The 26,210-nt window shown below is 39.1% G+C and overlaps 2 protein-coding genes across 3 annotated transcripts in view; both read right to left on the reverse strand.

Moving 5' to 3' along the window:
- Nucleotides 1-347: 347 nt before the first annotated feature.
- LOC145438202 (uncharacterized) overlaps nucleotides 348-26,210 on the reverse strand; it is a 132,302-nt gene continuing 106,439 nt past the window's right edge. The window contains exons 8-9 of the mRNA XM_080315586.1: nucleotides 586-703; nucleotides 348-526 (exon numbers count right to left, since the gene is read on the reverse strand). Of these exons, the coding sequence (XP_080171712.1) occupies nucleotides 504-526; nucleotides 586-703 (141 nt within the window). The 3' untranslated portion in view covers nucleotides 348-503. The remainder of the gene's footprint in view (nucleotides 527-585; nucleotides 704-26,210) is intronic.
- Nucleotides 13,347-22,671, reverse strand: LOC145438205 (uncharacterized). Of its 2 annotated transcripts, none has more exons than XM_080315591.1 (4): nucleotides 22,440-22,671; nucleotides 20,232-20,279; nucleotides 14,850-15,100; nucleotides 13,347-13,558 (listed from the first exon to the last, which is right to left on the reverse strand). In XM_080315591.1, exons 1-4 carry the CDS (start codon nucleotides 22,657-22,659, stop codon nucleotides 13,391-13,393), a joined length of 687 nt encoding a protein of 228 aa, XP_080171717.1. In that variant the 5' UTR covers nucleotides 22,660-22,671; the 3' UTR covers nucleotides 13,347-13,390. The 2 variants fall into 2 exon arrangements, with proteins under 2 accessions (XP_080171717.1, XP_080171716.1); XM_080315590.1 differs by having other exon boundaries at nucleotides 13,347-13,576.

Genomic DNA, 26,210 nt, shown 5'->3' on the forward strand with positions numbered 1-26,210 from the left:
GGCGCGTTCGTGGATTGAGTTATACCGAAAATATAGTTCACTACGTAAGGGGTATGTTAGTGTGTGTATTTGTTAATGGTTTCTAAAGGGTGATGGTGAAATTCCCCGCAGAAAAGTGAAGGACATGGAGGGATCGTCTGTGGCGGACTGACAAAGTGCAGCTATACTGCCCCGAGTGATGTCACTTTCTGAATGCCATTGAATTTCGCGGTATGCTCCAAAATTGCCATGGTGTGTCTATGAGTAGACTGACTAACCCACCTGAAGCTAAGTTTAGTAAACTGACAGATGAACGTTCAAGCATGGTATTATGTACGTCAGGTGCCGGGAAGACAAAATTACAAATGTAAACACCGACTTTATAATCCATTGTGGTATGAATGTGATTTTATATGAATGTCATAAGATGTTTCAAATCAATTACTATACATAAAGAAATGGCTATATGATTCGCTATTTCATCATTCTTCCTCCTCATCTGTACAGTCATCCGCGTTACAGTCCTACTCCAAATTATCCTGCATGTCTAAATGACGCAAAATAAGTCCATCAATCCGTCCGGGTATATTTACTTTAAGTCATTACATGCCTCACAGAGAGCAAAAGCGTGATCCATCCATCTGGAGTTAGCATTCTGATTGTCACTCATTTCAAGACATTTCTTTAATTCATCGAGTTCTTTCCTAACCTCTGAATATGTTTCCTGCAGAAGTATGGGTATCACAATGTTACGAGATATGCTTGAAATAAATACCACTGGCATATGTTTGGGAATCTTCGGTGATCCGTGACAGCGAGTAAAGCATAGGATTACGAGTATGTATGCGATGTTATATACGATGTACATGATGTATACGATAAAATAATTGCAATTCAAGAATTCGTTGATTATTGCGGCAACTTTAAATTTTGCTGACGTAAGCGGATATTATTTTTTTATCGAGATTCAATTCTCCTCTGCGTTTCGTTCTGTATCGCTTTTTTGTCGCTCCATGCAAGAAAATGCTTTCACGAATAGGTGTACTAGGGAACATGGAGAACACATACAACGCAAAATACAGTGATCAAAGAAACTGCTCTTCGCATGATATCACCGAGAAGCTTTCGCAACGTATTGCCTTATACATGACTTTTTCTGGATTTGATATTGATCCACAAACACCTGTGACGAGCGGTGAGGTTCATGGTAGGTGAAAAGTCAGATGTTCAAATATATAAATCCAAAAGGCTAGCTAGTTCAATTGGGACTTGCTGTTATTGCATTATCACTTTCCACACCTAGGCTACGCACACAGCTATATTACATATAACATATCTACATTCTATAACACCATGTAACAAAAGTTTAGTTGAGCCGATTTTTTAATATTTACAATACCATATTCCGTAGTAAAACATGTTTCTGGCATTTATTTGCCTCAAGTGTCGTTTATAAATGTCATTTTAGTTTTTTTACACTGCCCGCACCATGTTTTTCAAGCTCCTTTTTCGAGATTCCTATTGACTGTGACGTCACATTGATTCAGAATCGTGCAAACAAAACCATTTCAGAAAAATTTTGAAGTGTTTCCATCCTTTTATAACCTGTAGTAGCCACTATTTGTGCATATTCCTTCCTTTTGTTAGTGGATTGGTACGTCCAATAAGGAATTATGCGTATTCTTACAGCGCAATTTTGAGTAATACGAGAAATTACGAAAAGAGACATTTCTCAAAGACTAGGGACACTTCAAAAGAATTTTATTTTATTTTAGTGATTGGTTAGGAATAGCAAAACACAATATATGAAATTATATACTCAAATAAAATTTTGCAAAATTTTGTTACGTGGTGTTATTTTTGGTCGATAACAAGAAAAGAGTTCTTATTTCACAGACGCAAGTCACGCAAACAAAACCACTTTTGACGATTTTTAAAGTGTTGATTTGTTACTTGATGCATGGTAAGCTATATTTGTTCAATATTAAATTTTTCATTAGCATTTTCATACCGCCAATAAATAATTATTGTGATTAATACGTAGCAATTATAAGTAAAATAAGAAATTAGACAAATTGACATTTCTTCAAAAATTTGGGACACTTTAGGAAAAATTTTGGTATTTTTGTAATTAGATTGGAATACTAAAACACAATACATAAAACTTTTTTGCCAATTAAAACTTTTGCGAAATTCTGTTACATGGTGTAATCCAGGGGTGGCTCACCCGAGGCCCGCGAGAAGATTTTCAGTGGCCCGCGAGGTAATTTTTGGAATTAGTGATATTATCTAAAATGAATTGCCCAGATTGTGAAATTGCAAGGCCAGCTAAAAATTTGATTAGTCTGACCGCAACACTTTGGATGTTCATGACTAAAATATCATTTCCGACGCATTGGCAGATCCATGGGCTAGCCACATTTTTGGTAGATCTTCGTACATTACAATAAAGTAGAATATTTTGCGGTAGATTTATTTAAAAGTAAAAATTTACTTTATGCTTCGCGCAATATGTTGTCACTAGATTTCTTACTTTAATATTGTTACCCATCCTGAAAATGAAAGAACACCTAATGTACTAGATTGAGTCTAACTATATATATTCCCAATTACGAGAGAAAGTGTCCTCCGACATGCGATCTTGCGTCTGCGCTCGCAGAAAGACCGTCGACGATGAAACCTATAGACACAAAATGATTGACGCATGTTTACCGAAGCTGTCGATGTCGATATGTCCAGGCGCCAAATAAAGTTAGGAAATTCATCTGAAATGTTTAAAGTATGGATACTATCATGGCTCTTTTCGGAACCCGGACATCCGATTAACCAAGACTCATTCAGCGAACACGAACGTTAAAACGTTCGCAAATACTTCGACATTAATCAGTCGTCACAGGATCGGTATTCATCGTCTGGTGCCTTTATATTGGAAAACGTACCCCTTATATACCTTGGCCTAATGTTGGAAAATATCCGCCTTATATACCTGGTTCATCTCCAATTTCCACTTCCTCAAACTTGCTCCGTTTTTAGTAGACATGTCGCAGTTCTCCAAGATCTTGGCTTCGTGTCTTTCCAAATGCTTGAGAGTTGGGATCAAGTCACAACCTTTGAGTCTCGAGTCATCCCGAATCCTTGCACATTTTGACTCGAGTGAAGTCAAGTCGTTCGATTTTTGAAGGTTACTCGAGTCAAGTCAAGACAAGTCAAGTCAAGTCACGAGTCAATTCAACATTCAAGTCAAGTGGATTTTTTGACGTACGAGGTATATAATTACATCATAGTATTTTGATAGCTGTTGGAAACTCGCCATTTATTTTGAATCGAGGGACGAATATAGAGTTAAATAAACATGAAAAACGGAGTCATATCGCTCACGCATACTTTTAACTGTTAAACTACGTGTGTGTAACTACATAGCATCAGTCTATAATTATCAGCCAAAATAGAGAATACGAAACCTCAGAAAGTTGAAACGAATTGATATGAGCCCACTTATACATCGGCGAGATAGAATTTAGGCCTGCGCCAATGGTTGACGGGTAATATAAACTTATACGGTTCAAATTTTCCTTCCAACCTTATGAAATTGTTGCGCTGTCTTCAAAAACGATGGAAAACAAATTTGACTCAATTCCAAGCTGCAGAAGCGGAGTTATTCAAGTTTTTTGATGATAATTCTGATATGATCCACCAATCAAGGATAATCCCAGAATTATCAAAGAAAAACTGAAATAACTCCACTTCTACGGCTTCGAATTGAGTCAAATTTGTTTTCCATCGTTTTCGAAGACAGCGCAACAATTTCATGATGTTGGCAGAAAAATTTGAAAAATTTTTTTTTACCATTTTTAGGCGAATTCAAAATTTTCAAACTCTACGAAATCCGCGAATATTGGTTGGAATGAATTCAAATTTGGTGTGCGTCGTTTTTTAAGGCAACCTAACGATTTAATCAAGTAACCTGCAAGATTCAGGAAAAAAGGTTATTTTTGAACCACCCTATTATACACTCTATTAAAATTCGATTTAAATCATACAAGAGATTAAGATTAGATCAGTGGTTCCCATCGTGGGCGATATTACCCCCCAGTGGGCGATTTTGAGAAACAAGGGGGGGAAAGGCCAAAGGGGGCGACTGGGGGGGGCAAAAATGTTAGAACGTCAAATGAGATATATTTAATTACCACGGCCAAAAAATAGACGTGGAGACGGCATATGACATGAAAGTTGACTGAAAAAAGGTCAAAACTAAGGCGACATTTTTGACATGTCAAAATAAATCAAATTTTTTTGTCATAATTGTAGCGTTAGGTCAAAAATTGTCAAAGAAAAAAGTCAAGAAAATTTGCCATCTGTATTTTATTTGTATCGTAAATGTTTGTACTGTCTGTGAGCTTATGATACGATATTTTACATTTTTTAGCCTACGTTATTATAGGCCTACCGTTGTAGACGGCACAATATCTGCTCATTGTGAATCATAAACGGCCAAACGAAACAAATAGGTTGACATGGTGTTATGCTGAACGTGCCGCAATATCCTAACTCAAGTAAAACTGCGTGATTATTGGTTCTTGCATCAAGAAGTGCATGGTGAAAAATTGGGATGTATAGACAACATTGTTAGAATGAAGCAACACGGTGTGTCACCAGCAGTGTACGCACAACTTCAGTGTTGCCAGCCAACAACTACTACTGCTGAACATTCTTTCTCCATTCTTGGCAAGCTACTTGGTAAGGACGGACACTTTCAACCCGAGAATGTTGAAAAGTGTCTTTTCGTTTGTACTCTACGACAAATTTTAAATATTTCCACCATAATGCGTGATTTACCTACTGGAATTCTTCATAGGTGCAGATTTCGTTAAAATAAAGTTTTTTCATGTAAAAATTTGTCAGTTTCTAAGTCAAATAGGTTTTTTCAAGCCAAACTTTTTCATAAGGACGAACAGTTCCAACCTTAAATGAAGATAAGTACTACAATTTAAAATTATGTGTGAAAACACCTAGTTTGCATACATGAGGTCAAGATTTGGGTACAATTATGTTTTTTAAGTCAAGAAATGTCATAATTATGAATTTTTAGGTCAAAATCTTTCCTTTTTAGGAAAAAAATTAGCAGTTACGAAATAAAAATGAAGAAATTGACCTAGTGTAATGACCATAGTAGTCGACAAACACCATGAATATACCTCAAACAAACAAACAGACTGAGCCGAGATAGAATAATGCTTGCCGACCAACCCACGGCTTTTTGTATGGCGTCCTGCTAAGCTCTTAACGTGGAAGTTATAATTTGTGTTTTCCAGCTATCTCGACACTATGGTCTATTTACGTTCTGTAACAATAGTGTCTACAACACCGCGTACCCTTATATGCTCGGTAAATTGACAAAGCGCATTACATTCCGAATATCTCACAAGCCATTTTACTAGGGTGTCATGTAGGGCAGAGAGACGAGATTCTCACTAACGAAGTAGGCTACTTCTACTTTTTAAGAGAACTCAAGTACATGTTTTCAACTTGCACTGCGTCTTCAAGTGGTTATCTTTTTAGAATACGCCACTTCCACTGCTACCATAATAAGGACAGGCAGAGGAATTACTGAGATGGGAGTTGTGTCCGGAGTGGATCGACGTCAATAGCTTGTTGTAGATTGTGGGGGGTCGTCGACATTAGGCCACTAATGTTCGGAATCCTCGATGATATCAGATAAGAACTTCTGTCGCGTTGCAAGAGGGTGATATCACATTTCCATTGACGTAGGTTGGATGTTGTTAGTCGTACAAGTCATACTTCTGTATCAGGAGTCCCGAACCTTGTACGACTCATTCCCTCAAAATTTATGCAGAGCGATCAAAAATCATAAATTCTGCCATTGGCAAGCATCTGTTGGATAATCCTGTTTGTGCGAAAAAGACAGATTTCGAGACGTCGGAAGGGGCCGCTCACACTTTCATTCGTGTGCCTTGGAGTGGACTTTAATCAAAATGCACCAGCCAAGGCTATGTAAACAAAAGGAGTTCGTGTACCATTGAAACATGGTATATTGAACGCTCTCTTCTTCAAAATTTCATGCTGGTCACGTCACATTTTGTGACATGATTGTTGATACACAATATTCTTTCCAATTCTTTACTAGTTGCTGACGATTACCCCTGATGAATGTCAGCCGAAGAAATTATGGATATATTATTTCCTGTTATGGTTTATGAAAGTCATGAGTTGCGTGAAAAAAAAGATCTATAGCCTGCTGATATCTACTTACTCAAGCAACGAAATTCTAAAGAAATGATCCCATCATACCTCAATAATCTTCTTATTCATCGTTTTCAGCTCATTCTTTTCATGAATTGTCATTTCGAGGTGGTACCTGACGACATCCAAATTCTTCTGAACCTCCTTAAATGATAATCCGTTTAGTAAGATATCGCATTATTGTAATTATTCGCCCGATATGTAGGCGTAACATTGCACAGACGGATGCCACATGATCGGGGCAAATTTAGAATCATGCTTCGCAGTGACGGATAGGAGGGAGAAAGTCATCCCGACATCCGAATTATAGGATTTCAGGATGGTAGTGTCAGACTGATGAGATTAGCAATAACACGAACGTGAACACGGCAATATGACCAATCAAATTCAATTCAAATTACAACCAAAATGTACCTATATGTCCACAAATAGTGTTGCGTTTTTTTGTTTCCTTGCATAGTGATAAAATTGTTAATTGTCTATATTAGCGATGTACACCCAATTTGGCTAAATTCCGACTAGTAGAAACCGTGCAATCCCAGATTGAATTTTCGGCCAGATTTGAAAATTATATTACTTAGTATTTACGTTGGAAAATTTTGTCAATGCGCCAAAACCAAAGAGACGGGCCAGAATGACTAAAATCTGCAGATGCTCATTTCGCGCATTAGCATTATGGCAATATTATCTCAATAATTCGAAGATATTTTTCGCGTTTAATGCGATCAATTTTATGTATGAACAATTTTGTTACGGCTTCACATTACTTATACCTCGACCGCTTGTTACGCAGGTTGTACACCCCTTCTTTATGGGTACGTTACATCATATTACTTACTTTGGACTTTGAATTTCCCATGGTCCAAGTGGTAAATCTGCGTTGTACTATCTTCGCAATTCGAAAATAATTAGTTTCATATATATCAGTTTCATTTAATGTCTACAGATTAATATAATAAATTAGTATTATAGTGTCCTTATTTGTGACCAGAAATGAATGAGAGTTTATCACTACCTTCGTATGCTCTTCCACGCGACCGCTTATACTCTTCACTGTAATTCAATTTTATTCTTTCCCTTAAAATGCTATACAACTCCTCACAGTTATTATATGATAATTGTTCGAAATAATTAACATATTTACTCCTCCCGCTTGTATTAGTACCCGCTTGCTTGCTGTATTTGTTTCCAAGGGATCGCTCAGTGAGATGGTGAGTGCGCGCAGAATCGTCAAAATTTAGAGGGAACATCGGCTCGAAGTATAAATATGTCGCTTTGACTTGGCTTACTAAAGATTTTCAGCTCCTTACATTTTACAGGAAATCACATAAAGGATATACTATTCGTTTATTTCAATATGCAGGTGTGCAACTTTACTGTAAAATATGTTCTTTATATGTTTTATTTAGATATGACTACCATACTTTTTCTCAATGTACTCGCGTTATAACAGGGGTCGTCGACTCAAAACGGGTCGCGGGCCACTTTTCAAACTTCGTATAGGTTAGGGTTACCATATTTTTGTGAAGCAAATTCCGGACGCTCTTTAGCGCCCACTAGCGGATTTTAAAATGAGGAGTAACACATTGACCGCCAATATAACGTCACACTAGCAAAGTATTGGCCATCGACCGTATACAGTATACGGTATATGTGGGTAGGCCTAAATGGACGAATAATGTATCGATTCAGAAATCCGGCCCGCCAAGTACATAATTTTCCTATATCGGGCCCGCCGACTGGAGAAGTTGCCCGCCCCTGCTATACAGGAATGAAGTGGAACATAGGTCAGGAATTGGGCCATCTGTAATGTGAGCTCTGGTGATTGCTACTTGCTAGGGTTTGCAATAGATTCCTCCACGGGTCGGAAGAAATCATCTGGCGGGCCGTATTTGGCCTGTCAGGATTGTGTTTGACAGCCCTGCTATACAGTTAGGTCGGTGCGGGTATCTGTTTAAGTGTTTTAATCAGATCCGAAACAACATTTTTTCTCCCCCCTTCCGCCCCCAAAAAACAACCATATTTATATTTATTTTGATTGCATTTTTGGCGAGCGTGGTGCCTGGTGCCCATACTAATATCATTATACGTTGCATTAGCTCGCGCGCGACTCGAAGAACAATTTTGAATAGCATAAATCTGCTTGTAAATAGTATTGTTTATGTTGATTTACGAAAAACTTTTGAGCCTGCTTCCAGCCTTCAAAATTCCGGACATTTAGTCATATTTCAGAAATTCCTCCCGGACGCAGATTTTTCAGTGAAATTCCGGACATGTCCGGGAAATTCCGGACGTATGGCAACCCTAGTATAGGTCGTGTTTATTTTGCATCGGCACATTTCCTCACTTTCCATTTTGAGCCCTGCGTATCTTGATTGATTTTTCTGATTCCGTTTGTAGCATGTTTTGATCAGCTGGCACGGTCAGTTCAATTAATGAACATACCCGATTATTTTTTAGTTTGATTATAATCAATTAAATATTTAAATAAATAATCACATCAGGGCGGTTGCTCCAGATTTCGCGGTCAGTGGTAACTGGTACATCCCACCGAATTTTTACTTGTTCGTTTTGTGTCACTGGTGCTGGGCTGAAATCATACCAGATTTTTTGTCGAAGTGGTGATGTTTTAGTGTGTGTATATTTAAAGATCAATTTCGTGGAGGTACAGAACTTCAACCCCATAGCCCCGGATGTTTATGTTTTAGCTACACACAATCTTATAAAAAACATTTCTTGATACTTACCGCCCTACGAAGTGAATAAATGTATCTCAGTATACCCACACAATGTGTAGTACACATAAACAAAGCACGCAGGAAACAAAAGTTACGGACGATTTGAAGAGTTGCAAGAAATTCAAATGCAAAAACACTAACGTGTAAGCCTCACCGGCTGGATATTTATCAAACAGACGATTTGACATGATCTTATACGTCTTATTTTCGACGGAATGTCGCATTCCTGTATTTTATATATCTATCTAATCCATACATATACTTGCAAAGGCCAATCTCGTCGGATTGACGCAAGTAGCGATCATATGCAATTATCGGTGTTAGACGAATGGCCTACGGCTTGACTATAGAATGAAATCATGCATCAAAAATGTCTACTTTCTTGGCATTCTTAATCTCCCGTATGAAAATTTAAACTATTTAAACAGTAATGCATATCGGCACAATCGTTTAGAGGTGATTAATGTTAAATTAGTTCACGCTCGTGAATATTGCGTCTCGGAGATATCCATCGATTGTAGAGAATCAATAAATTAATCGGTAGTGTACTACACAGTACACAGTGTGATACATGACACACAATTCGATGTATTTAACAGATGTGACGATGCTTAAACGACCAAGTACGATTATTCAATATCGCACCCACATTAGCCTAATGCCCGATGTGGCGGTGTTCGATTCCTGATTTCTTATTTTGAGACGCATGCCATCTTCTTTGATCGGGTCCTTCTCGGGGCCTATTTTAAAATGCCCGGCGAGACCAGTGACGTGGGGAGGACGAGTCCTGATATAACTCCGACTGGCGGGAATTCAACCCCTACGCCATCTCTCAGACGTGATTGACTCGATGTAGCTAGTAATACCACACGCAGACACGCGAAAAGCAGCACCTTTTTGTGAAATAACCTATGGGCGATATTTTTCTTCATCGGACATAAATTTTCCAATATAGCATGCACGGCACATTGCACAAATATTCTCTGACTAGGCAAATAGTATCGTGGTCATCCGCAACAAGGCAATGATTACTTTCATCTGATTAGTTCTGTTGCACAGTACATCGTCACCTTATCGTTACCGTAGCATTCTAATCTCTTCTGTTCTGCTATCGGTTGTGTTTTATATTGCCTAGAGGCACATCCGTCAGTCAGTTTACGACAAGTATGCGCATCGATTATACTAAAATGTAGATTGTTCATTTAGCCTTCTGAATTGGTACTGTAATATATTTAACCGTGATTACATCGTTATGCAGCCCATTTACGGTCGGCGGTCATCACCAGAAAACCCATTCCGTACCAGTGATCTACATGCTATAACCAACGATGATTTCGAGTGTTACAGCCACTCCAGATCGTTTATCGAAAATCGTCCGCATAGGCTCATGCTACATGTTTTTTCGAAAATATTTACACAATAATGGTATAATTATACAACGTTTGAAAAAAAAACATTTTTTTCTAGATGCATTTTCTTTAAAAGCAACCCTACATATAGGCCTACTATTGATAATAATAATCTGAACTTCGAAGCTATCTCCCTAGATTACTCGATTTTAAGGAATCACTCAGTCTCATTTTATACCTATACCTTTCCCTTATAATGATGGGAGCCTGTCGCAGCGTTTTTTCGTCCTCATGTGCTGCATTTGATCACGTATATCTCTGCGATAATTTTACATAGATGTACTTGACAGACCAAGCGAAAAGCGTCCGATTTGATTGGACGAAGGCGCCATAGCTACCGGGTACTTTACCTAATAGTCACTGCAGTGCTGAGAATTACTGGAGACCGCAAGCGTTTTGAGTCAGGCGCATGTTGTAAAACCACGCCCCTATTGATATATTAAATTACTAAATTTAAAAATATACTGCGTAAATCCCATCCTGCTGAATTGAATTAATACACACTAATGAAGCGCAAGTTTACTGAATGAATGCAATACCCTCCGAGTTACATTTATGTAGAGTTACCAAACTTACCATACGCCCTCTTTTAAGAGGATTTGTCCTCTTTTTCTGACGTTTTTGAAAGTGTCCTCGGAAGACGCCCAAATGTCGTATTTTTGACAATTTGTCCTCTTTTTTGAGAATTTTGGAACCGTTTGGCGCCGGCGTGGGTATTTTTACCCATTGCCGGTACGAGGGAAGCGTACTGTAATAGAACCACCATATATCCCGTTCCAATCGTGCTAGGTCGCTGCTGTTCATTTCTGCGGATATATATTGTTTGTGCAAGTTCATTGATACCATATTATTTGATATATATTATATCTAAGACGTCGAAATCGGATATCAAATACCGTAGATAAATATGTTGCAAAATACACTGTCTCGGCAACGCGCGCGTCATTGACCACTCTCACATAACGTACTGTATGTTTTGTTCTAGCCGTCTTAGAGCATAGTTGTTTCTTTCTGTGAAAAGCTAGTGTCCATACAAGTTCACACATATCTTCATATCTGATATTAGTTACATATAAGGTGTTCAAATCTGTGTGATAGGCCGCGTGACAAAGATATCCGCCGACCGCATCATTTCGCGGAAACGCGCGTTCCCGATACCCATCATATACCCTGTCGTATATTTGGTTGTATTCGTCATAGCCAGTTGTTGTAGTTTGTTTCTATGAATAGCGCTTGTCAGCTTCTGATTTTCTTGCTAAAACAACTATACTAGTTATGTCTGCATCGCCCAAGGTTGCATTTGAAAATCGGGAAGAGAATTCTCGCAGCCTACCGTACCAGCTTCAAGCAGTTGGATGAATACTGGTCACATAACGGGATATATATCGAGTTCTTATAGTGATATACCTTCATAGATTGTGTCTGTGAATAGTTGTTGCCTATACGATTCTAAATAATGGCTAATAGTCAAGTATAATTCGGAATAAATACAATATTACTCAGCGCATATACCTACGCAAAAGTGTGCATCAGGATATTCAAAGAGCTGTCGTATAACGATATATATCTTACGTTGTAGTAATGAAAAACATTTACGGATTGTCTCTTTCAATAGAACTAGCCAATCTCCACCTTCAAGGTCAAAATAAACAACATTAGCTATGCCTATGTCACACCAAGGCCGCTTCTGAAAATCGTGAAGGGAATTCCTGCAGACTACCACACTAGTTTCAAACGCAGGGACGAATATCTGTAACATAATGTGTTATATCCTGAATTTTATCGGTAGTTGACATTCTTAGATTGTTTCTGTGGAGAGTACATGCCCATAAGATTGTATCTACATCAGACTAACAGCTAATAGTGATGTATATATGGCAACAAGACCAATTCTACACGCAGTGTATTCCGCGCAAACGTGTGTATCATGTTTGTATGAAGTGCTACCAACTAACGTCATAAACCTTACGTAGTAGTAAGATATGCGTTTGTGGTTTGTCCTTATGGTTGGGTCTTGACAATCTCCGTTTATCAATACTAAAGTGACCCATTTACGTGCTCTATAAGCTTTGTAAATGCCCTGGAAGGCTACGCTACCTAATAAATACACGCGCGTCACTCGCTCACTCGCCGATGACTCATTCACTCTGCGGCCTGGTGCGTGTTTATTGTGCAAACCGTCAGCACTGTATCTATTGGATAATGGCGATATTAGGGCGTATTATATCGACTGAGCCATCTCCAAGATCATGATTTCCTCGCCGATATGATTCACAAGAAGCCTATGTCACAAGATATGCATGTTAAGGTTTATAAAGAGTGCAGTAAACGTAATACGTTTCTCATCAACGAATTCTCGGCTTGCTCTTGATATAAGTGGCCAGACACAGGGCTCGAAATGAAAGCGAGTGGCGCAATTGCACCCGCGTTGACGTTCTGATTCGAACGCTACCTTGGCTGCCGTGTTCCAATCCCATTAAGGTACAGTTTTTCGTTTTTGAAAATTGAAGCAAATTTTTCGAAAATTGCAGCCGGTGCCAATCGGCTGTTAAAATTCGACTGAGATACAGCAAACCTGCACTGATGTAACGCTTCGGCGCCTATATCGGGAGCTGATCATGTGAACGTGAGATTTTAAAACCATGTCGGTGTTTTCATGGAATTAACATGAGAAAGAGGAAGTCGTGTCATTTCCATGATAAAATCCATATTTATTTTTTACAGTGATTGACCGTTTTTTATAGTCAACCGACCACAAAGTCGAGAAAAATTGACCATTTTTCCCGGATTATACTCCAGTATTGTAACTCAGAAAATTTAGAAAAAGTGTCCTCTTTCCACTTTTCCGAAATATGGTAACCCTGATTTATGGCCACAGTCATGCCAGTATTTAAGTGATGGTCTTTAGTCAGAACAAAAGAGTGATGAAGATAGTAGCAGTAGGACCATGACAAGACCATCGCATCGAACAAATTGTATTGCCGGCGAATAGCGGACGATGAATTATCTAGAATGATAGTAACAGGCAACTGCAATCGTTGTGAAGTTTGGGGATCTGTTAACCATTCCTTCGTGATCTTCTCCTTTCTTGTCCACATAAAGAGCAATGTGGGTCGATTTACTTTCTTTATGCGGATATCCCGGATACCACTTGAAGTAAAGATCCCGATCCTTGCTGTCTGGCCATTTCTTAATAAAATGATATCAAGAGATTAAGCGAACCAGAATCAATTTTTGAGCCGAGTTTTGGGCTTTTAATCAAAATTTCAGGGAAACATTGTTAACACTTCGACATTGCGGAGAGAGGCTACGTGTGATGGAAATACAGATGTCTCTGTGACCCGGTTGGCCTGACAATCAAAAATTTATGTAGATATACTCTTTTCCAAGAACATCCTTCGTGGAGGATGTGTGATTTGGTATTCAATCCAGCGTTGGGATGACTCGAGTCATGACTTGACTCGAGTCAGACTCGAGTCACCTTTTCGTATGACTTGACTTGACTCGGCGTATCAGAAATGTGGATTGACTCGTGACTCGGAGTAAAATTCACGAGTCAATTTCAAGTCATCAAGTAAAATTCACCTTATCTTGCATCTTGCATCTTGTTCGGATTGTTCGCCAAACTTTTGTGTAACCCACGAGAGCGACCGATAATTAAATGATCGTGCGTTTTACTGAGCCTCCAATATTCTCTCACTAAGATATTGACCACAAACGAAGTGATCGAAGCTACAGCTTACGTTGTCGTAAACTAGTAGTAAAGTAATTAAATAGCAAAATATATATTTGTGTTCTCTGTTCTTACCTTAACCGAACCTCTTGTTTTATTGAAATTGTAATCGAATGTAGTTTATATACTCCTCAACAATTGGCGCAGACTCGAATTGTATCATATCAATATGTATAATTGGGTACTGTATTGCATCTTCTCCATTCGTTACTCGATTCTCTATCTTGGTTAGTAACTATAAAATGAGGCTATGCAATTACTTACGTAGTTCAACAGTTCTACGTTTATGTGAGCGATACAGCCCCTTATTGCATGTATATTCAACTCTATATTCGTTCATCGGTTCAGAATCAATGACCAATCAATCTGTTATTCAGAGACCTAGCGAAATGCAATGACGTAATCATGCTTCATACTTCTAAAAGGCAATTTGACTTGAATTTTGACTTGACTCGTGACTTGACTTGACTTGACTCGACTTGACTCGAGTCACCTCCAAAAATCGACTGACTTGACTTGACTCGAGTCACCTTCGAAAATCGATTGACTTGACTTGACTCGAGTCAAAATGTGCAATGACTCGAAATGACTCGTGACTCGAAGGTAGTGACTTGATCCCAACACTGATTCAATCTGATGGTATGTGAAGGAGACAGATTGCACAACTTGTTCAATTGGTAGAACGTGCATGATTTGTTGCCGATTTACGAACTGACCACACAAACTAACCATCGGATTAATAGTTCCGTTTATCCATCCATTCGCGTATGTTACACCGCCCTTTTTGTCAGCCTTCCAATGATTCCTCAGCATTGTCACGATCTCGTCATAATCTGTTTGTTTTTTCACTTCCGCCAAGTAGGATCTGCCTCTTTTGCATTTCTCAACACCTTCGTCGTATGTCATACTTCTTTCACAGGTCGTCGATATCCAAAAATATCCCACATTTGTTGAATTGACCTCGCATGGTGGAGAATTCACTGAAAAGATCAAAAACTCAATAGTGTATATTCCGTTATCAAACCATATAAGTTTCAAACACGCGGCCTTCGAGAACATTTGGTGTCGACTGCGTGGAAATTTTCGTTATGAGAATACAGTGTTGGGGTGACTCTAGTCAGACTCGAGTCAACTTCAATCTCACGTGGGCTGAGATGGGATAAAAATTAATAGTAGTATACGAAAGGACCAAATTAATCCATACTTGAGGTCACGACCAGACTATATAGCAGGACTTTAGTCGGAGTCAGTGGAGTCGGAGTCGGTGGACTCGGAGTCAGTGGACTCGGAGTCGGTGGAGTCGGAGTCGGTGGAGTCGGCGTCGGAGTTTGGCAAACTTTCGCTTGATGGAGTCGGAGTCGTGAAAACTATAGTGGCTGGAGTCGGAGACGGAGTAGTGGAACAATACTGACTGGAGTCGGAGTCAGAGTTTGTGAAAATTACCTGACTCCGACTCCGACTCCAACTTCTTTATCACGAAAACAATTGCTTTCAAAGGATTTTCATAAGGATTATCATGTACCATCAATCACTGTTATTAGTAACGAAACAGATCAAGGGCGTCCGACCGGTTGCCCGAAGGCCAAATGGGGCCCGCAAGAAGGTTTTGTGTGGCATGCGAGGTAATTCTCGAAATTAGTTATAGCATCAGGTAAATTGCAAGGCCTATCAAAATTTGATTAGCCTGACCGCGAAATTTGATGATGACTAAAACATCATCTCCTATGCATTGGCGTAACCAGGGGCCATCCACATTTATCGCTGATCTTCGTGTATGACTTTAAAGTAGAATATTTCGTGGCAGATTTATTTGACTAAGAATTTTTCTTAGCACTTCGCATGATTTATTGTCACTCGATTTCTTGCATTCAGCATTGAAAATTATAATTACGCGTAATTTACAGAATTGAATCTAAATATACTCGTAACGTATAACGAGATAACGTATCGTCCAACATGCGACTTCGCTTGTGCGCTCGCAGCGAGATCCCCGGCGATGAAACATTTGCACAAATGATGGAGGCATGTTCACCGAAACTGTCGATATTGCTATGTCTAAACGCCGAATAATCCTGCGCTTGCCAAATCAACCCAGTGGTATACGGAGGTGACGCCCAATATTTATAAGTAACATATTTATTGATAGAATTCATTCTTTACCTTTGAAAAAATTCCACGTTTCGCGCCACCAGGGCATGACTGCACAGCACACTGCACAGTTGCACACGGAGTTTTCATGACGTAATTGTTATCAATTTTAAAGCGCAGTAGTATAAGTCTTGTTTTCAATGTTACCTAATTCGGTTCGCTCCTAAAACTAAAAAAAAGTTTATCAACGTTCCCGTTGTCCGCGCAATTGTTTTTAATCTTATGTGGCCCTTTGGCCAAAATAGGTCGGCCACCCCCGATATAGATAAAATTGGAAATTATGTGCAAATTACAATTCAGTTGCATAGAGGAATAAAATCGCAATATGCGTCTTCGCTATGCAGAAACATTTAATGCAATTTTTGGAATTATACCATGATACTGCGACAGAGTAAATACATCGTCTGGTTTTGTACAATTGTAAAACTGATCTAAATATCAACAAACGCTGCTTCCCACTTGACAAAATTGAAAATATATTTAATGTAGCTTAGCGACTTGAACAAATGATTAAATAAGATTGCAAGTCCTAGTCCTTGAGTACTTGACTAAGTGCACGTAAACTAGACATATGCTATTTGACTACTTCCTAAATTTCGTTTATGACCAATGTCTATTAGTAGTAAGAGTATGTGTGCTTGCAATCAGTATAGTGCAGTGGTTCCCAAACGGTAGGGAATTCCCCACTGGTGGGGAATTCAATGGTTTCTGGTGGGGAATAGACGCATTTGTTCAAAATTATATACACGGATATATTCACGGAGACACATGCGCAATTACCGTTACCAGTTAACTGCTCTGCAATGTATGTATCGAAAATTATATTGCGTGTTGTTCACAAAACCTTATTTTTAACTCTGGGTCGCCAATCATGGCGTCACAAACGCATCCAGCACGACTAGTTTGACGTGAAATAACGCTTCCGTGAAATTTTGGGCGTTACCGGTATCGGTTTTATATTGCACTTATAGGCGATTGTCTTGCGTACTGGTGTGGTTGTGTGTCTTGTGTAGGCAAACCAGCAAATAGCTGCTCTGTGATGACAAAAGTGTTGGGTAGTGTGGAACAGGACCGTAACTGCCGCACCACAAACCCCAATTGGGGGAGGGGGTCGAGTTCGAAGAAGCCCAAAATTATTTCGTGAATCAACATAAATTTAAGAATTTTTTTTTTGGAATTTATGTTACTTTTTCAAATACATTTTTGCGCTTGGTGCACGATTAAATATTGCTGAGTATCTGATTATCGGGTACCCTTCCCACACGAAAATACGTAGAATTTATAGAAATGGAGACTTCGGCGTCAGTCATCACTGCACCACGACGCTCCAAGACATATGAAGTTATAGGCCATGTAACATGCAACTCCGAGAAGTGTGCCTCAACGATTAGCAGCGAGAAGACCTTGGCCGAGAAGGAATGGCCTTGTGGTCACCGAAAACTTCGATATATACAAGATACATATATGTTTAATTGTCCATAGGCGGCTAAATGGCTGGCGCCGAATGTTCATGTCCTGGCGATCTGAACCCTACAGGGCAAATGCTATCCCGCAGGGAAAAATTATTTGCCAGTAAAGCAATACCAAATTGAAATCGTGTGTGCCTTTTAGTTATGGCGATTTCCATATCTTTTGACATTGCAGATATAGGAGGTCACGAAATAGCATAATGTAACGAAGTCAATATACCAACGGGTCCGCTCGAAGATATTTAATTCTACTACTACCTTTTCCAACTACCTTTTCCAACACACTACCTTTTCCAACACACCTCACTCAGCTCTGCCGGTAAGTATGATTATTGGGCAGAGATGGGATAAAAAATTGATAACAAAATATATGGAATTCCCGATCATATTGACCGATTCAAACACAAATTATATAAATTTTTCGCACTTCGCGTGGAGTCGAAATAAGGCGACGCACTAAACAGTCGACCCAATGCAGCTGATAAGTAGCGGGGAAAAGCGTACATGCTCAGCGGGGCTGAGGGGGTTCTGGGGGGCGAGTTGGCTTTATCACCCTGTGGGGGCCCATGACCGAGACTTATTGGCGGGGCTGACGAAGTGCTGTTACGGTCTTGGTGGGGAATGAAGGCTCGGAATAAATATGAAGTGGGGAATGAAGACAAAAAGGTTGGAAACCACTGGTATAGTGTGTAATGGGAAAGTTAGTAAGTTACATCTCTGCATTAGTTGCTGACTCATACACAAGAGCTATACTTCGATTTTTTTTTATCCACGCTTTAATTATACAGGATTGGATATATGTCATGTTTGAATGATTCATACATATTAGGATATTAGAGCGTCCACGCTATAAAAAATGAAAAAATATGAAAAAAGAAGGATATTTAGAAAGGCGCTCTGTCATGTTAATTGCATAGTGCATAATTCGAGCTCTGTCACAATGAAACAATTTTGCATCCCACCGTTAATCCTATGTTTAATGGTTATATGATAGTTATTTAAACATAATTGTGGCATATATAATTTTCGAAGTTAATTGGTAATACTGTTGGAGTCGGAGTCGGAGTCGGTATATTGAAAATGTGTGGAATCGGTGGTAAAATTTACTTACTCCACAGCCTTGTATAGTCAGTTCAGCCATAATATTATTAACCCCTCCATTTGCCACCAATGCTCCCTCTAAACTGCGAGCACGCACTGTTGACAAAGTCTGGGCCCACAGAAAAAAACACCAGTGTTGAAAAAATATTATTACTGTATCTTTCGCAGAAGGCATTGATGATCATCCGACCAAATTGACGACCATTTCAGATGTACAAATGTGCATCACTAATTCGTTATCAGAAATTCGTAATCAGACAACTCGACCCCATCTCTTTTTGTAGAAAATTAAATAAAATGCCATAAAAACTCGAGTCTGTCGGAGCGAACGAGTTTCGCAAAATTTTGATATATTGACAGCTATCATCTTAAAAAGTGGGTAATTCCTGAGTCGAGCCAAAGTGATTACTTTTTTACGCACCCTTGTCCAAGGGACCGCACAGGGAGTAGGTGAGTTTGCGCAGACTCGTGAAAAATTAGATGGAGCATTGTTTGTCACACAATACAACCATTTTACTCACATACATGGCGAGAAATCAGTCATTAGTTGCTTTTCCGATACATATATATAAAGTGTTGTCTACAATATAGAGGAATTGTAAAATATATAAACCATGAAATAAAAGAATGGATAAATATATATTTGGGTGTTTACCATTTACGCCAGGGGTGTCAAACATAAGGCCCGCCAGACGATTTCATCCGGCCCGCGAAGCCATTTTGGGAAGATTTATTTATTTTTATATTTTCCAGCACTATTGTAGGAAATGTTGAGATTTATTTCAGAAAATACTACTATGTTCATAAGCTCCATTATAACCACCCGACTACGGCGATGTGGTTTCACTCTGGTTACCACTAGTAAAAAGTAGGTGAAATTGACACCCAATATCAAGAAAGCTAAAAGTGCTCACCAAGTTTAAAGTTTTATGGAAAAATGAATCAAAAAATAGTTCTTCACCGAAGCAAAAACCCCAATGCGGAACCGTTAAATGCAGTTAACATGGAAAATATATTAGTTGAACAAATATATAATTGAAACATGTATGGTTGCACTGCTATGTCACTTTCGACCCAATCGAACTCCAGACATGCCAACTTATATCGGCGTTAACGCGACTGTTTTAGCGGTTCTTAACTGTATTCAACCGGACAATCATCGTATTTTTGCCAATCCCAGCATTGTTCGCAAATAAAGGTGTGGCTACTTGCTACTTTAAAAACCCTCTGATCCGTGTATTATCTATATATGCTTATAAGGTATTCAAGTGATAAGCAAGAGCACAAATTAGCATTTTGGATTCAGTTGACTGGTCCCGCCTGCGAGCGATTTGAAGGCTTGAATCGGCCCGCGACGCAATTTGAGTTTGACAACCCTGATTTACGCCCTTACAATTGTTTTCCGGGAAGTATACTTTTCGTTCTTCAATTGTCATCAGACCTGGAAAGAATTTGTTAAATGTCAATAGACGACATGATACCCTCCGTAAGCATAACGCAACGTTTGTAATATATTCGTATAAAAAGACCATATTGGACAGCGTGTTTTGTACCTAAATCAGTCGACGTGAGTGAAAAAGGCTACTATTGAGACAATAACTGGTTGGATGCAAAGAATGAAATGAGTGTTGCTCGATCAAAAACGAGGACACAATGTCAATTGCTTGTAAAAGACGAGAAGCAGCATTCACCAGATTAGTGATTAGTGCGACTAAATTGAAGATGTCAACGTTCTATACTATTCTTATGCTGAAGAAAATACATTAGTTATACCATCCTGTATGTCCAATTATTGAAATTCAAAAACACGTTTGCCGGATATGTCACAAAGGGGGCCAAGAAAACACGAACAAAATTAGGAGTCAGCCAATCAGTAGCTTATTATTACAATCTTGAACTAATCAAGACCATTTTGCGATAACCCGCGCTCTCGCCGATGGCTAATTTTGAACGTTTTGCGATTAATCTTATAGCGACTTTCCTGTGAGGTTCTAGCAGGCTTACTGATGTTTCATCTTTATCAAAATCGACATAATGAGACATTACAACGCAGTATTTTTTAATTTTTTCAAATCTTGGACAATCCTAATATATACACTCAACGGTTAACACTATCGCTGGCCCAGGAAGCTCGGCGTATATCATTGGTTCCCAACCTCTTTCGATTAATCGCCCCCTTATTATCCGCGACACAAATTTTAGCCACCCCCCATATTTACGGATTCGGAAATGAGGACATATAAACGGGAAATTTAGTCACCTAACTCTAATCGCTGGTGATTTTAATGAGGAAGGCCATTTTCCGAGGTGCTAGGGCAGTGGTTCCCAACCTGTGGTACGCGTACCACTAGTGGTACGCGAGGGTCTTCCAGGTGGCACGCGAGTACATTTCCGTTTTTGACGTAGGAGACTTATCAGTTCAGGTGGAAATGATTTTTGAGTTTTTTGAAGCCGTCGTCGTCGTGGTGGTATGGTACGTCTGTGGTAAGGTACGTCTTTTGTTTCTCACCACTGTGATATGTTGTGCCTACATGACCGATCTATTTCTTTGTTGATCCAGCCGACTTGCTTGTCGGGACTGGGGAGCAAGAGGAGCTCATAGATGGAAATCCAGGATGACCAAACGGCAAAGACGAGACACAAAGATTGTTCTCCAATAAACGCGTGGTTTAGCCTGGCTTCCTTGTACTCGACGCTAGCTTCTCACGCTATTACCCAGTTGCTAATTTTCACTTCTACGTAGGAGTGCGAGCAAGGATTTTCATCCCTGATGACTATCAAATCGAGAAAACGAAACCGACTTGTTGCGTCCATGCATGACATTCGATGCGCTTTGAGCCACACATCTACCAGCTAGATGAAAATAAACAAATGCAGCCATCGCATCAAATAAATTGACCGTGGGCTGACTTAAAAAAGGTCATCTCACCAGCTCAGCTCCCAAAATAGCCGCCGGAGCGTTATTTCAGTGCTGATTTAAGGTATTTTAGTCGAATTTTACCCTATATTTAACCAAAATTCTCCTAAAATAGGAAAAAATCTCAAAAAAGAGGACGTCAACCGATGACACTTTCAAACACGTCAAAAAAAATGTCAAATCTTCTTAAAAGAGGACGTATGGTAGCCCTATGATAATGCCTACTTTAATAGAATCTGTTATTACACCTCACATCGGTCAAATACGTGATTATGACGTCATAAAGGGTAGAACTAGTGTAGGTGGTACGCGAGCACTGCATAAAACTTCGAAATGGTACGTGGGCGGAAAAGGGTTGGGAACCACTGTGCTAGAGGCTCCGAAAACCGGTTTCCATGTCTACTTTCCGTTAAGTTAACCTTTTTTCTCGCGTCATATGCAAAGCAAGCCGTCTTCATGTACATTTATTACCGGGGTAATTATATATAGTCACTAGATATTCAAACATTTTCGCCTCCAGTCGCCACTATGGTATTTACCCCTCCTTTTCTCAAAATCGCACAAGTTGGGAACCACTTGCGTAGATCATGCACTGCAAAATAGTTCTATGTTCTACCTATATCCACCTGACTGTAGAAATTTAAGACAATGATTATGTAATTACACTGATACATGTATACTTACGTCTCTCAATTTCTTGGGTAAACGCCATGATTTTAGCCAGCATTGCGATTATGATGGTTGCAAAGATGATGAGTATAATTGGAGTTGCTTTAACCCGGTTAACCCGGCAATTACTACATAGTCTGCTAACGGGATTCCCATTTTTCTCGGTGCAGGCCACAGAGTTGTCTTGGCGTACATAAGGAGTTTCGTAAATCGAATACTGATTATTTTCAGCCATTGTTGAAACTTTTATTCTGTAAAAGAAACGTTCGCAGTCTCATTCCCCTATCATCATAACCGATCGTAGGTGTCCAAAATTCGGAAAATCTGAAAAATGATGGGTATCAAAGTTGAGTTACGGAATGCATGATGATGAACAAACAACAGCTGCTTCACATAAACTTTTAAAGCATGGCAGGCTTATTGTGGAGGAAATCGCCGTAGCCTACATCTCTGTTTTGACCGAGGGAAAGTTAGAACACGCGGAGAAATATTGCAAAGGCGCTTATGCAAGTGGCGAACGAATTTCTCGTTTAAGAAGCGATGCATCATCATTGAATAGTGAATAAACAAACGCATATAAAGCTTAACAATGACACTTCTTTGTCTGATCTTATTAGGCTCCTGTCGTGGTATATAATTAAAGTTTCGAATGCTCTAAGAATTGGCCGAAACAGCCAATTATGCTGGGCATCTATTAGACTCTTACAACAAAATGAATTCACTGGTAAGTGGTGGCAAAGTCGTCAATGATGCCGCAGAGACAGAGATATAAAGGTAAGCACGGACCATGCTGGTATGTCCACTAAAAAGACCTGCACATGGGGATTAATATAGCAAAGAATGCCTGCAAATAAAGTCACATGTCACGCTACCAGATAGTATGCTATAGTCTAGAGATCTTGTTTGTTGCAATTAATATACCTGTTAAGAATCAGTCAGCCTGCGCTTGAAATGGCTACGTCATATACCAGTGGTTCTCAATCTTTTTCTTGCTCGCGGACCCATTTTAGACCGTCACGGACCGCCGCGGACCCCCGCAAATTTTAGGTCAAATTTAGGTCAACTATCGTACAATCGTCATCTATCTTGTGCTAATGATAAACGGCAACACAATGAAGTTTGTCGACAATAAAATAGCCTACTATATGTAGAAATTCGGTAGACTATTTTTCAAAGCGAGTCTTGAAATTCGCGGACATGTTTATTTAACAAAAGTATTTGCCGCTATACTGACAACGACAAATCCAAAATATTTTGCATTGATTTCGAAGTCAGCATAATTTACCATGCTATCTTGAATTTTTATATTTTGCTGCAAAACATTTTCAAAACAGCGATATGTTTGTATCAGAAGGCTATTTGCAATTTGGAAATTGAAGTGAATTGGCACAGTATAGGATATAGTTTATACCAGACGGCCTTACTTTAGACATGACTCCTGAATTTCCAGCAGTCAAGAAGCGTAACTGCCCCGTGATTCCCCTATAGCTTAACAAGCGTACAAATTAAGTTTTCAAGTTTGCAATTTCAAAGCGAAATACCCCTGGAAATGCTTCGCGGACGCCCGGTTGAGAACCACTGCCATATACGTTTCCGAATCCGTAAGTCCCAAACCAAGTTCATCAGTACACGAGATTAGCGGTAATCGCCACCAATAAACGATCAAAACTCATGCTAAAAATGAACGGTGGCGCTGAAGGCCAACATTTCACGAAAATTTGCATGCTTTTATTTTAGAAATGCGAATACTGCGTCGTAGAATATAATTTAAACTTTTAGCCCGGCCTACCAACGTATTTCCCGCTTCTCATTCGGCTCGCATGGAAACAAATAATTACCCACCCACCTAAAAATGATCAGTAGCGGGCTCAGATAATAATCAGTACGTTAGGCGATATACATATTGATCACCTTTCCGAACCATAAAACCACACAATTGGTGACCAGATAGCGTAGTGGTATAATTCACAGCTGCAACATCATTGGTTGCGGGTTCGTGCCGAACGAGGTCGACTCCAGAATTCCTACCTAAGTGGTGAAGGTTTATCTAAGCTCCTCCTATCCATCTCATCCGCGTAAGCGGTGTCTTATAAAAGCCTAGAAGTAAGCCGTGCTACAAGTCGGCTGCTACGGAATAAAAATGAAGAGAATTGGCCTGGTGTAATTTATCACAGCAGTCGACAAACACCATGGCGACCTCAAACAAACCACACGATTGGCCGACAAGGTTGTCCTAATGATGAAATTGTGCACATGCCGCATTACAACATGCTCAGGTTTTTGCTTTAAATTGTTTTGATAATAATGTTAAAAGCATCTTAGAGCACGTGAAATCATAATGTATACCTGGAGATTATATTCAAAACAATATAGCATGAAAACAGTACGAAAACAGTAATAAAAACATCTCCCTTTTAAATACCACGATAACCACGTTAGTATCAGAACCAGTCAATTGAAAATAATTAATTGGTCAGATGTTCTGGTAATAAGACATAATGAGAAAGAAATCACTGAAAACAACTCGGGAAAAATGAATCGGAGCAGTCGTTCTGAAACTTTTTTTAGACACGTCCACTTGAGTATAGTGAAAAATTTCTCGCCCCTTATCGACATATAAATAAAAAAGTAATAAAAAGTGGGACCAGAATAGTTGCAATCCCAGGGCATAATTGGATGGCATGAAATATTTTGCCTATGGCATGGTCTTGTTCCAGTCAAACCCGTGGAAAGTTTCACTAATTTTTCATAGAAGATGCAGTCAAAAGTTGCATTTATTTTTCACAAAAGTTGCACTAAAATATGCATTTATGGACAAGATTCTTGGGATTTTCAAGGTACGAGATACTCGAATTGATCCGTATCCAAGGCACCGTAGCAAAACTCAGTCTTGGCGATTGCAACAAAATCAATAGTTTGAAAAAATTGACCAAGTGGAAATAAAATTTTCGGCGGTCTATAGCATGAATGTACGTCAAATCAGGGAGAACCCTAAATTTCAACGACAGTGAAATAATCAAGCGATCTATTTACATATAGTGCCAATTATTTCCGGTAAAAGGTTAGTTGCATGAATGATCGAAAAAACTTGCAAAAAGTGGCATGAAAAATGGAAAAAAAATTGCTTGAAAATCAAAGCTGCAAAAAATTTCTTGAAAAATGGAGGAAGTTGCAAAAAGTTTCAACATAAGATTCTTCCAAACAGCTTAAAACACCATACTAAATAACTTCCAAATATTTGGGAAGCTGTAAAAATAAGGTTCAAATATTATTATTAAGGTACAATAACTATGACTAATGATAGACTATAAATGATCCTTGTTTCTTAAATTATCAATGCATATCATACATGGCGTATGGCACGACATGCTAAGGATCTTATTTCAACAAAAATTCGTGTCTTTCTACGCACTGTGCACGGACACTTTGACAGATACATCATAAAAGCGTCAGCTAAAAGCTACACGCATTCACTGCTCTGCCTACTCTTAATTCAGAGACATTTTCTGATCGGAGCAAAGTCCGGTATCAGTCAACAGCTAACATCGGTGGAGGGATGGTACAACGCGATTAGGACATTTAAATCGTAGCGTAATTTACATAGTTGCCAATTTTAAAACTTGGAACTTCTAACATAAATCAAACTCATTCCGAGTTCAAGAAACATCATTTTTCTCTCTGACAGCTTTGCACCGCCCTTCAGATGCTTTGACGCCCCCACAAATGCAATTGTTTTAAACAGTGTTTTAAACAAAGGCATTTAAAAAATTGTGTTTTTTAAACTTG

Source organism: Botryllus schlosseri, chromosome 4 (assembly GCF_051294905.1).
Source record: "Botryllus schlosseri isolate E-star chromosome 4, Bs_hap1, whole genome shotgun sequence".
Lineage (NCBI taxonomy): Eukaryota > Metazoa > Chordata > Ascidiacea > Stolidobranchia > Styelidae > Botryllus > Botryllus schlosseri.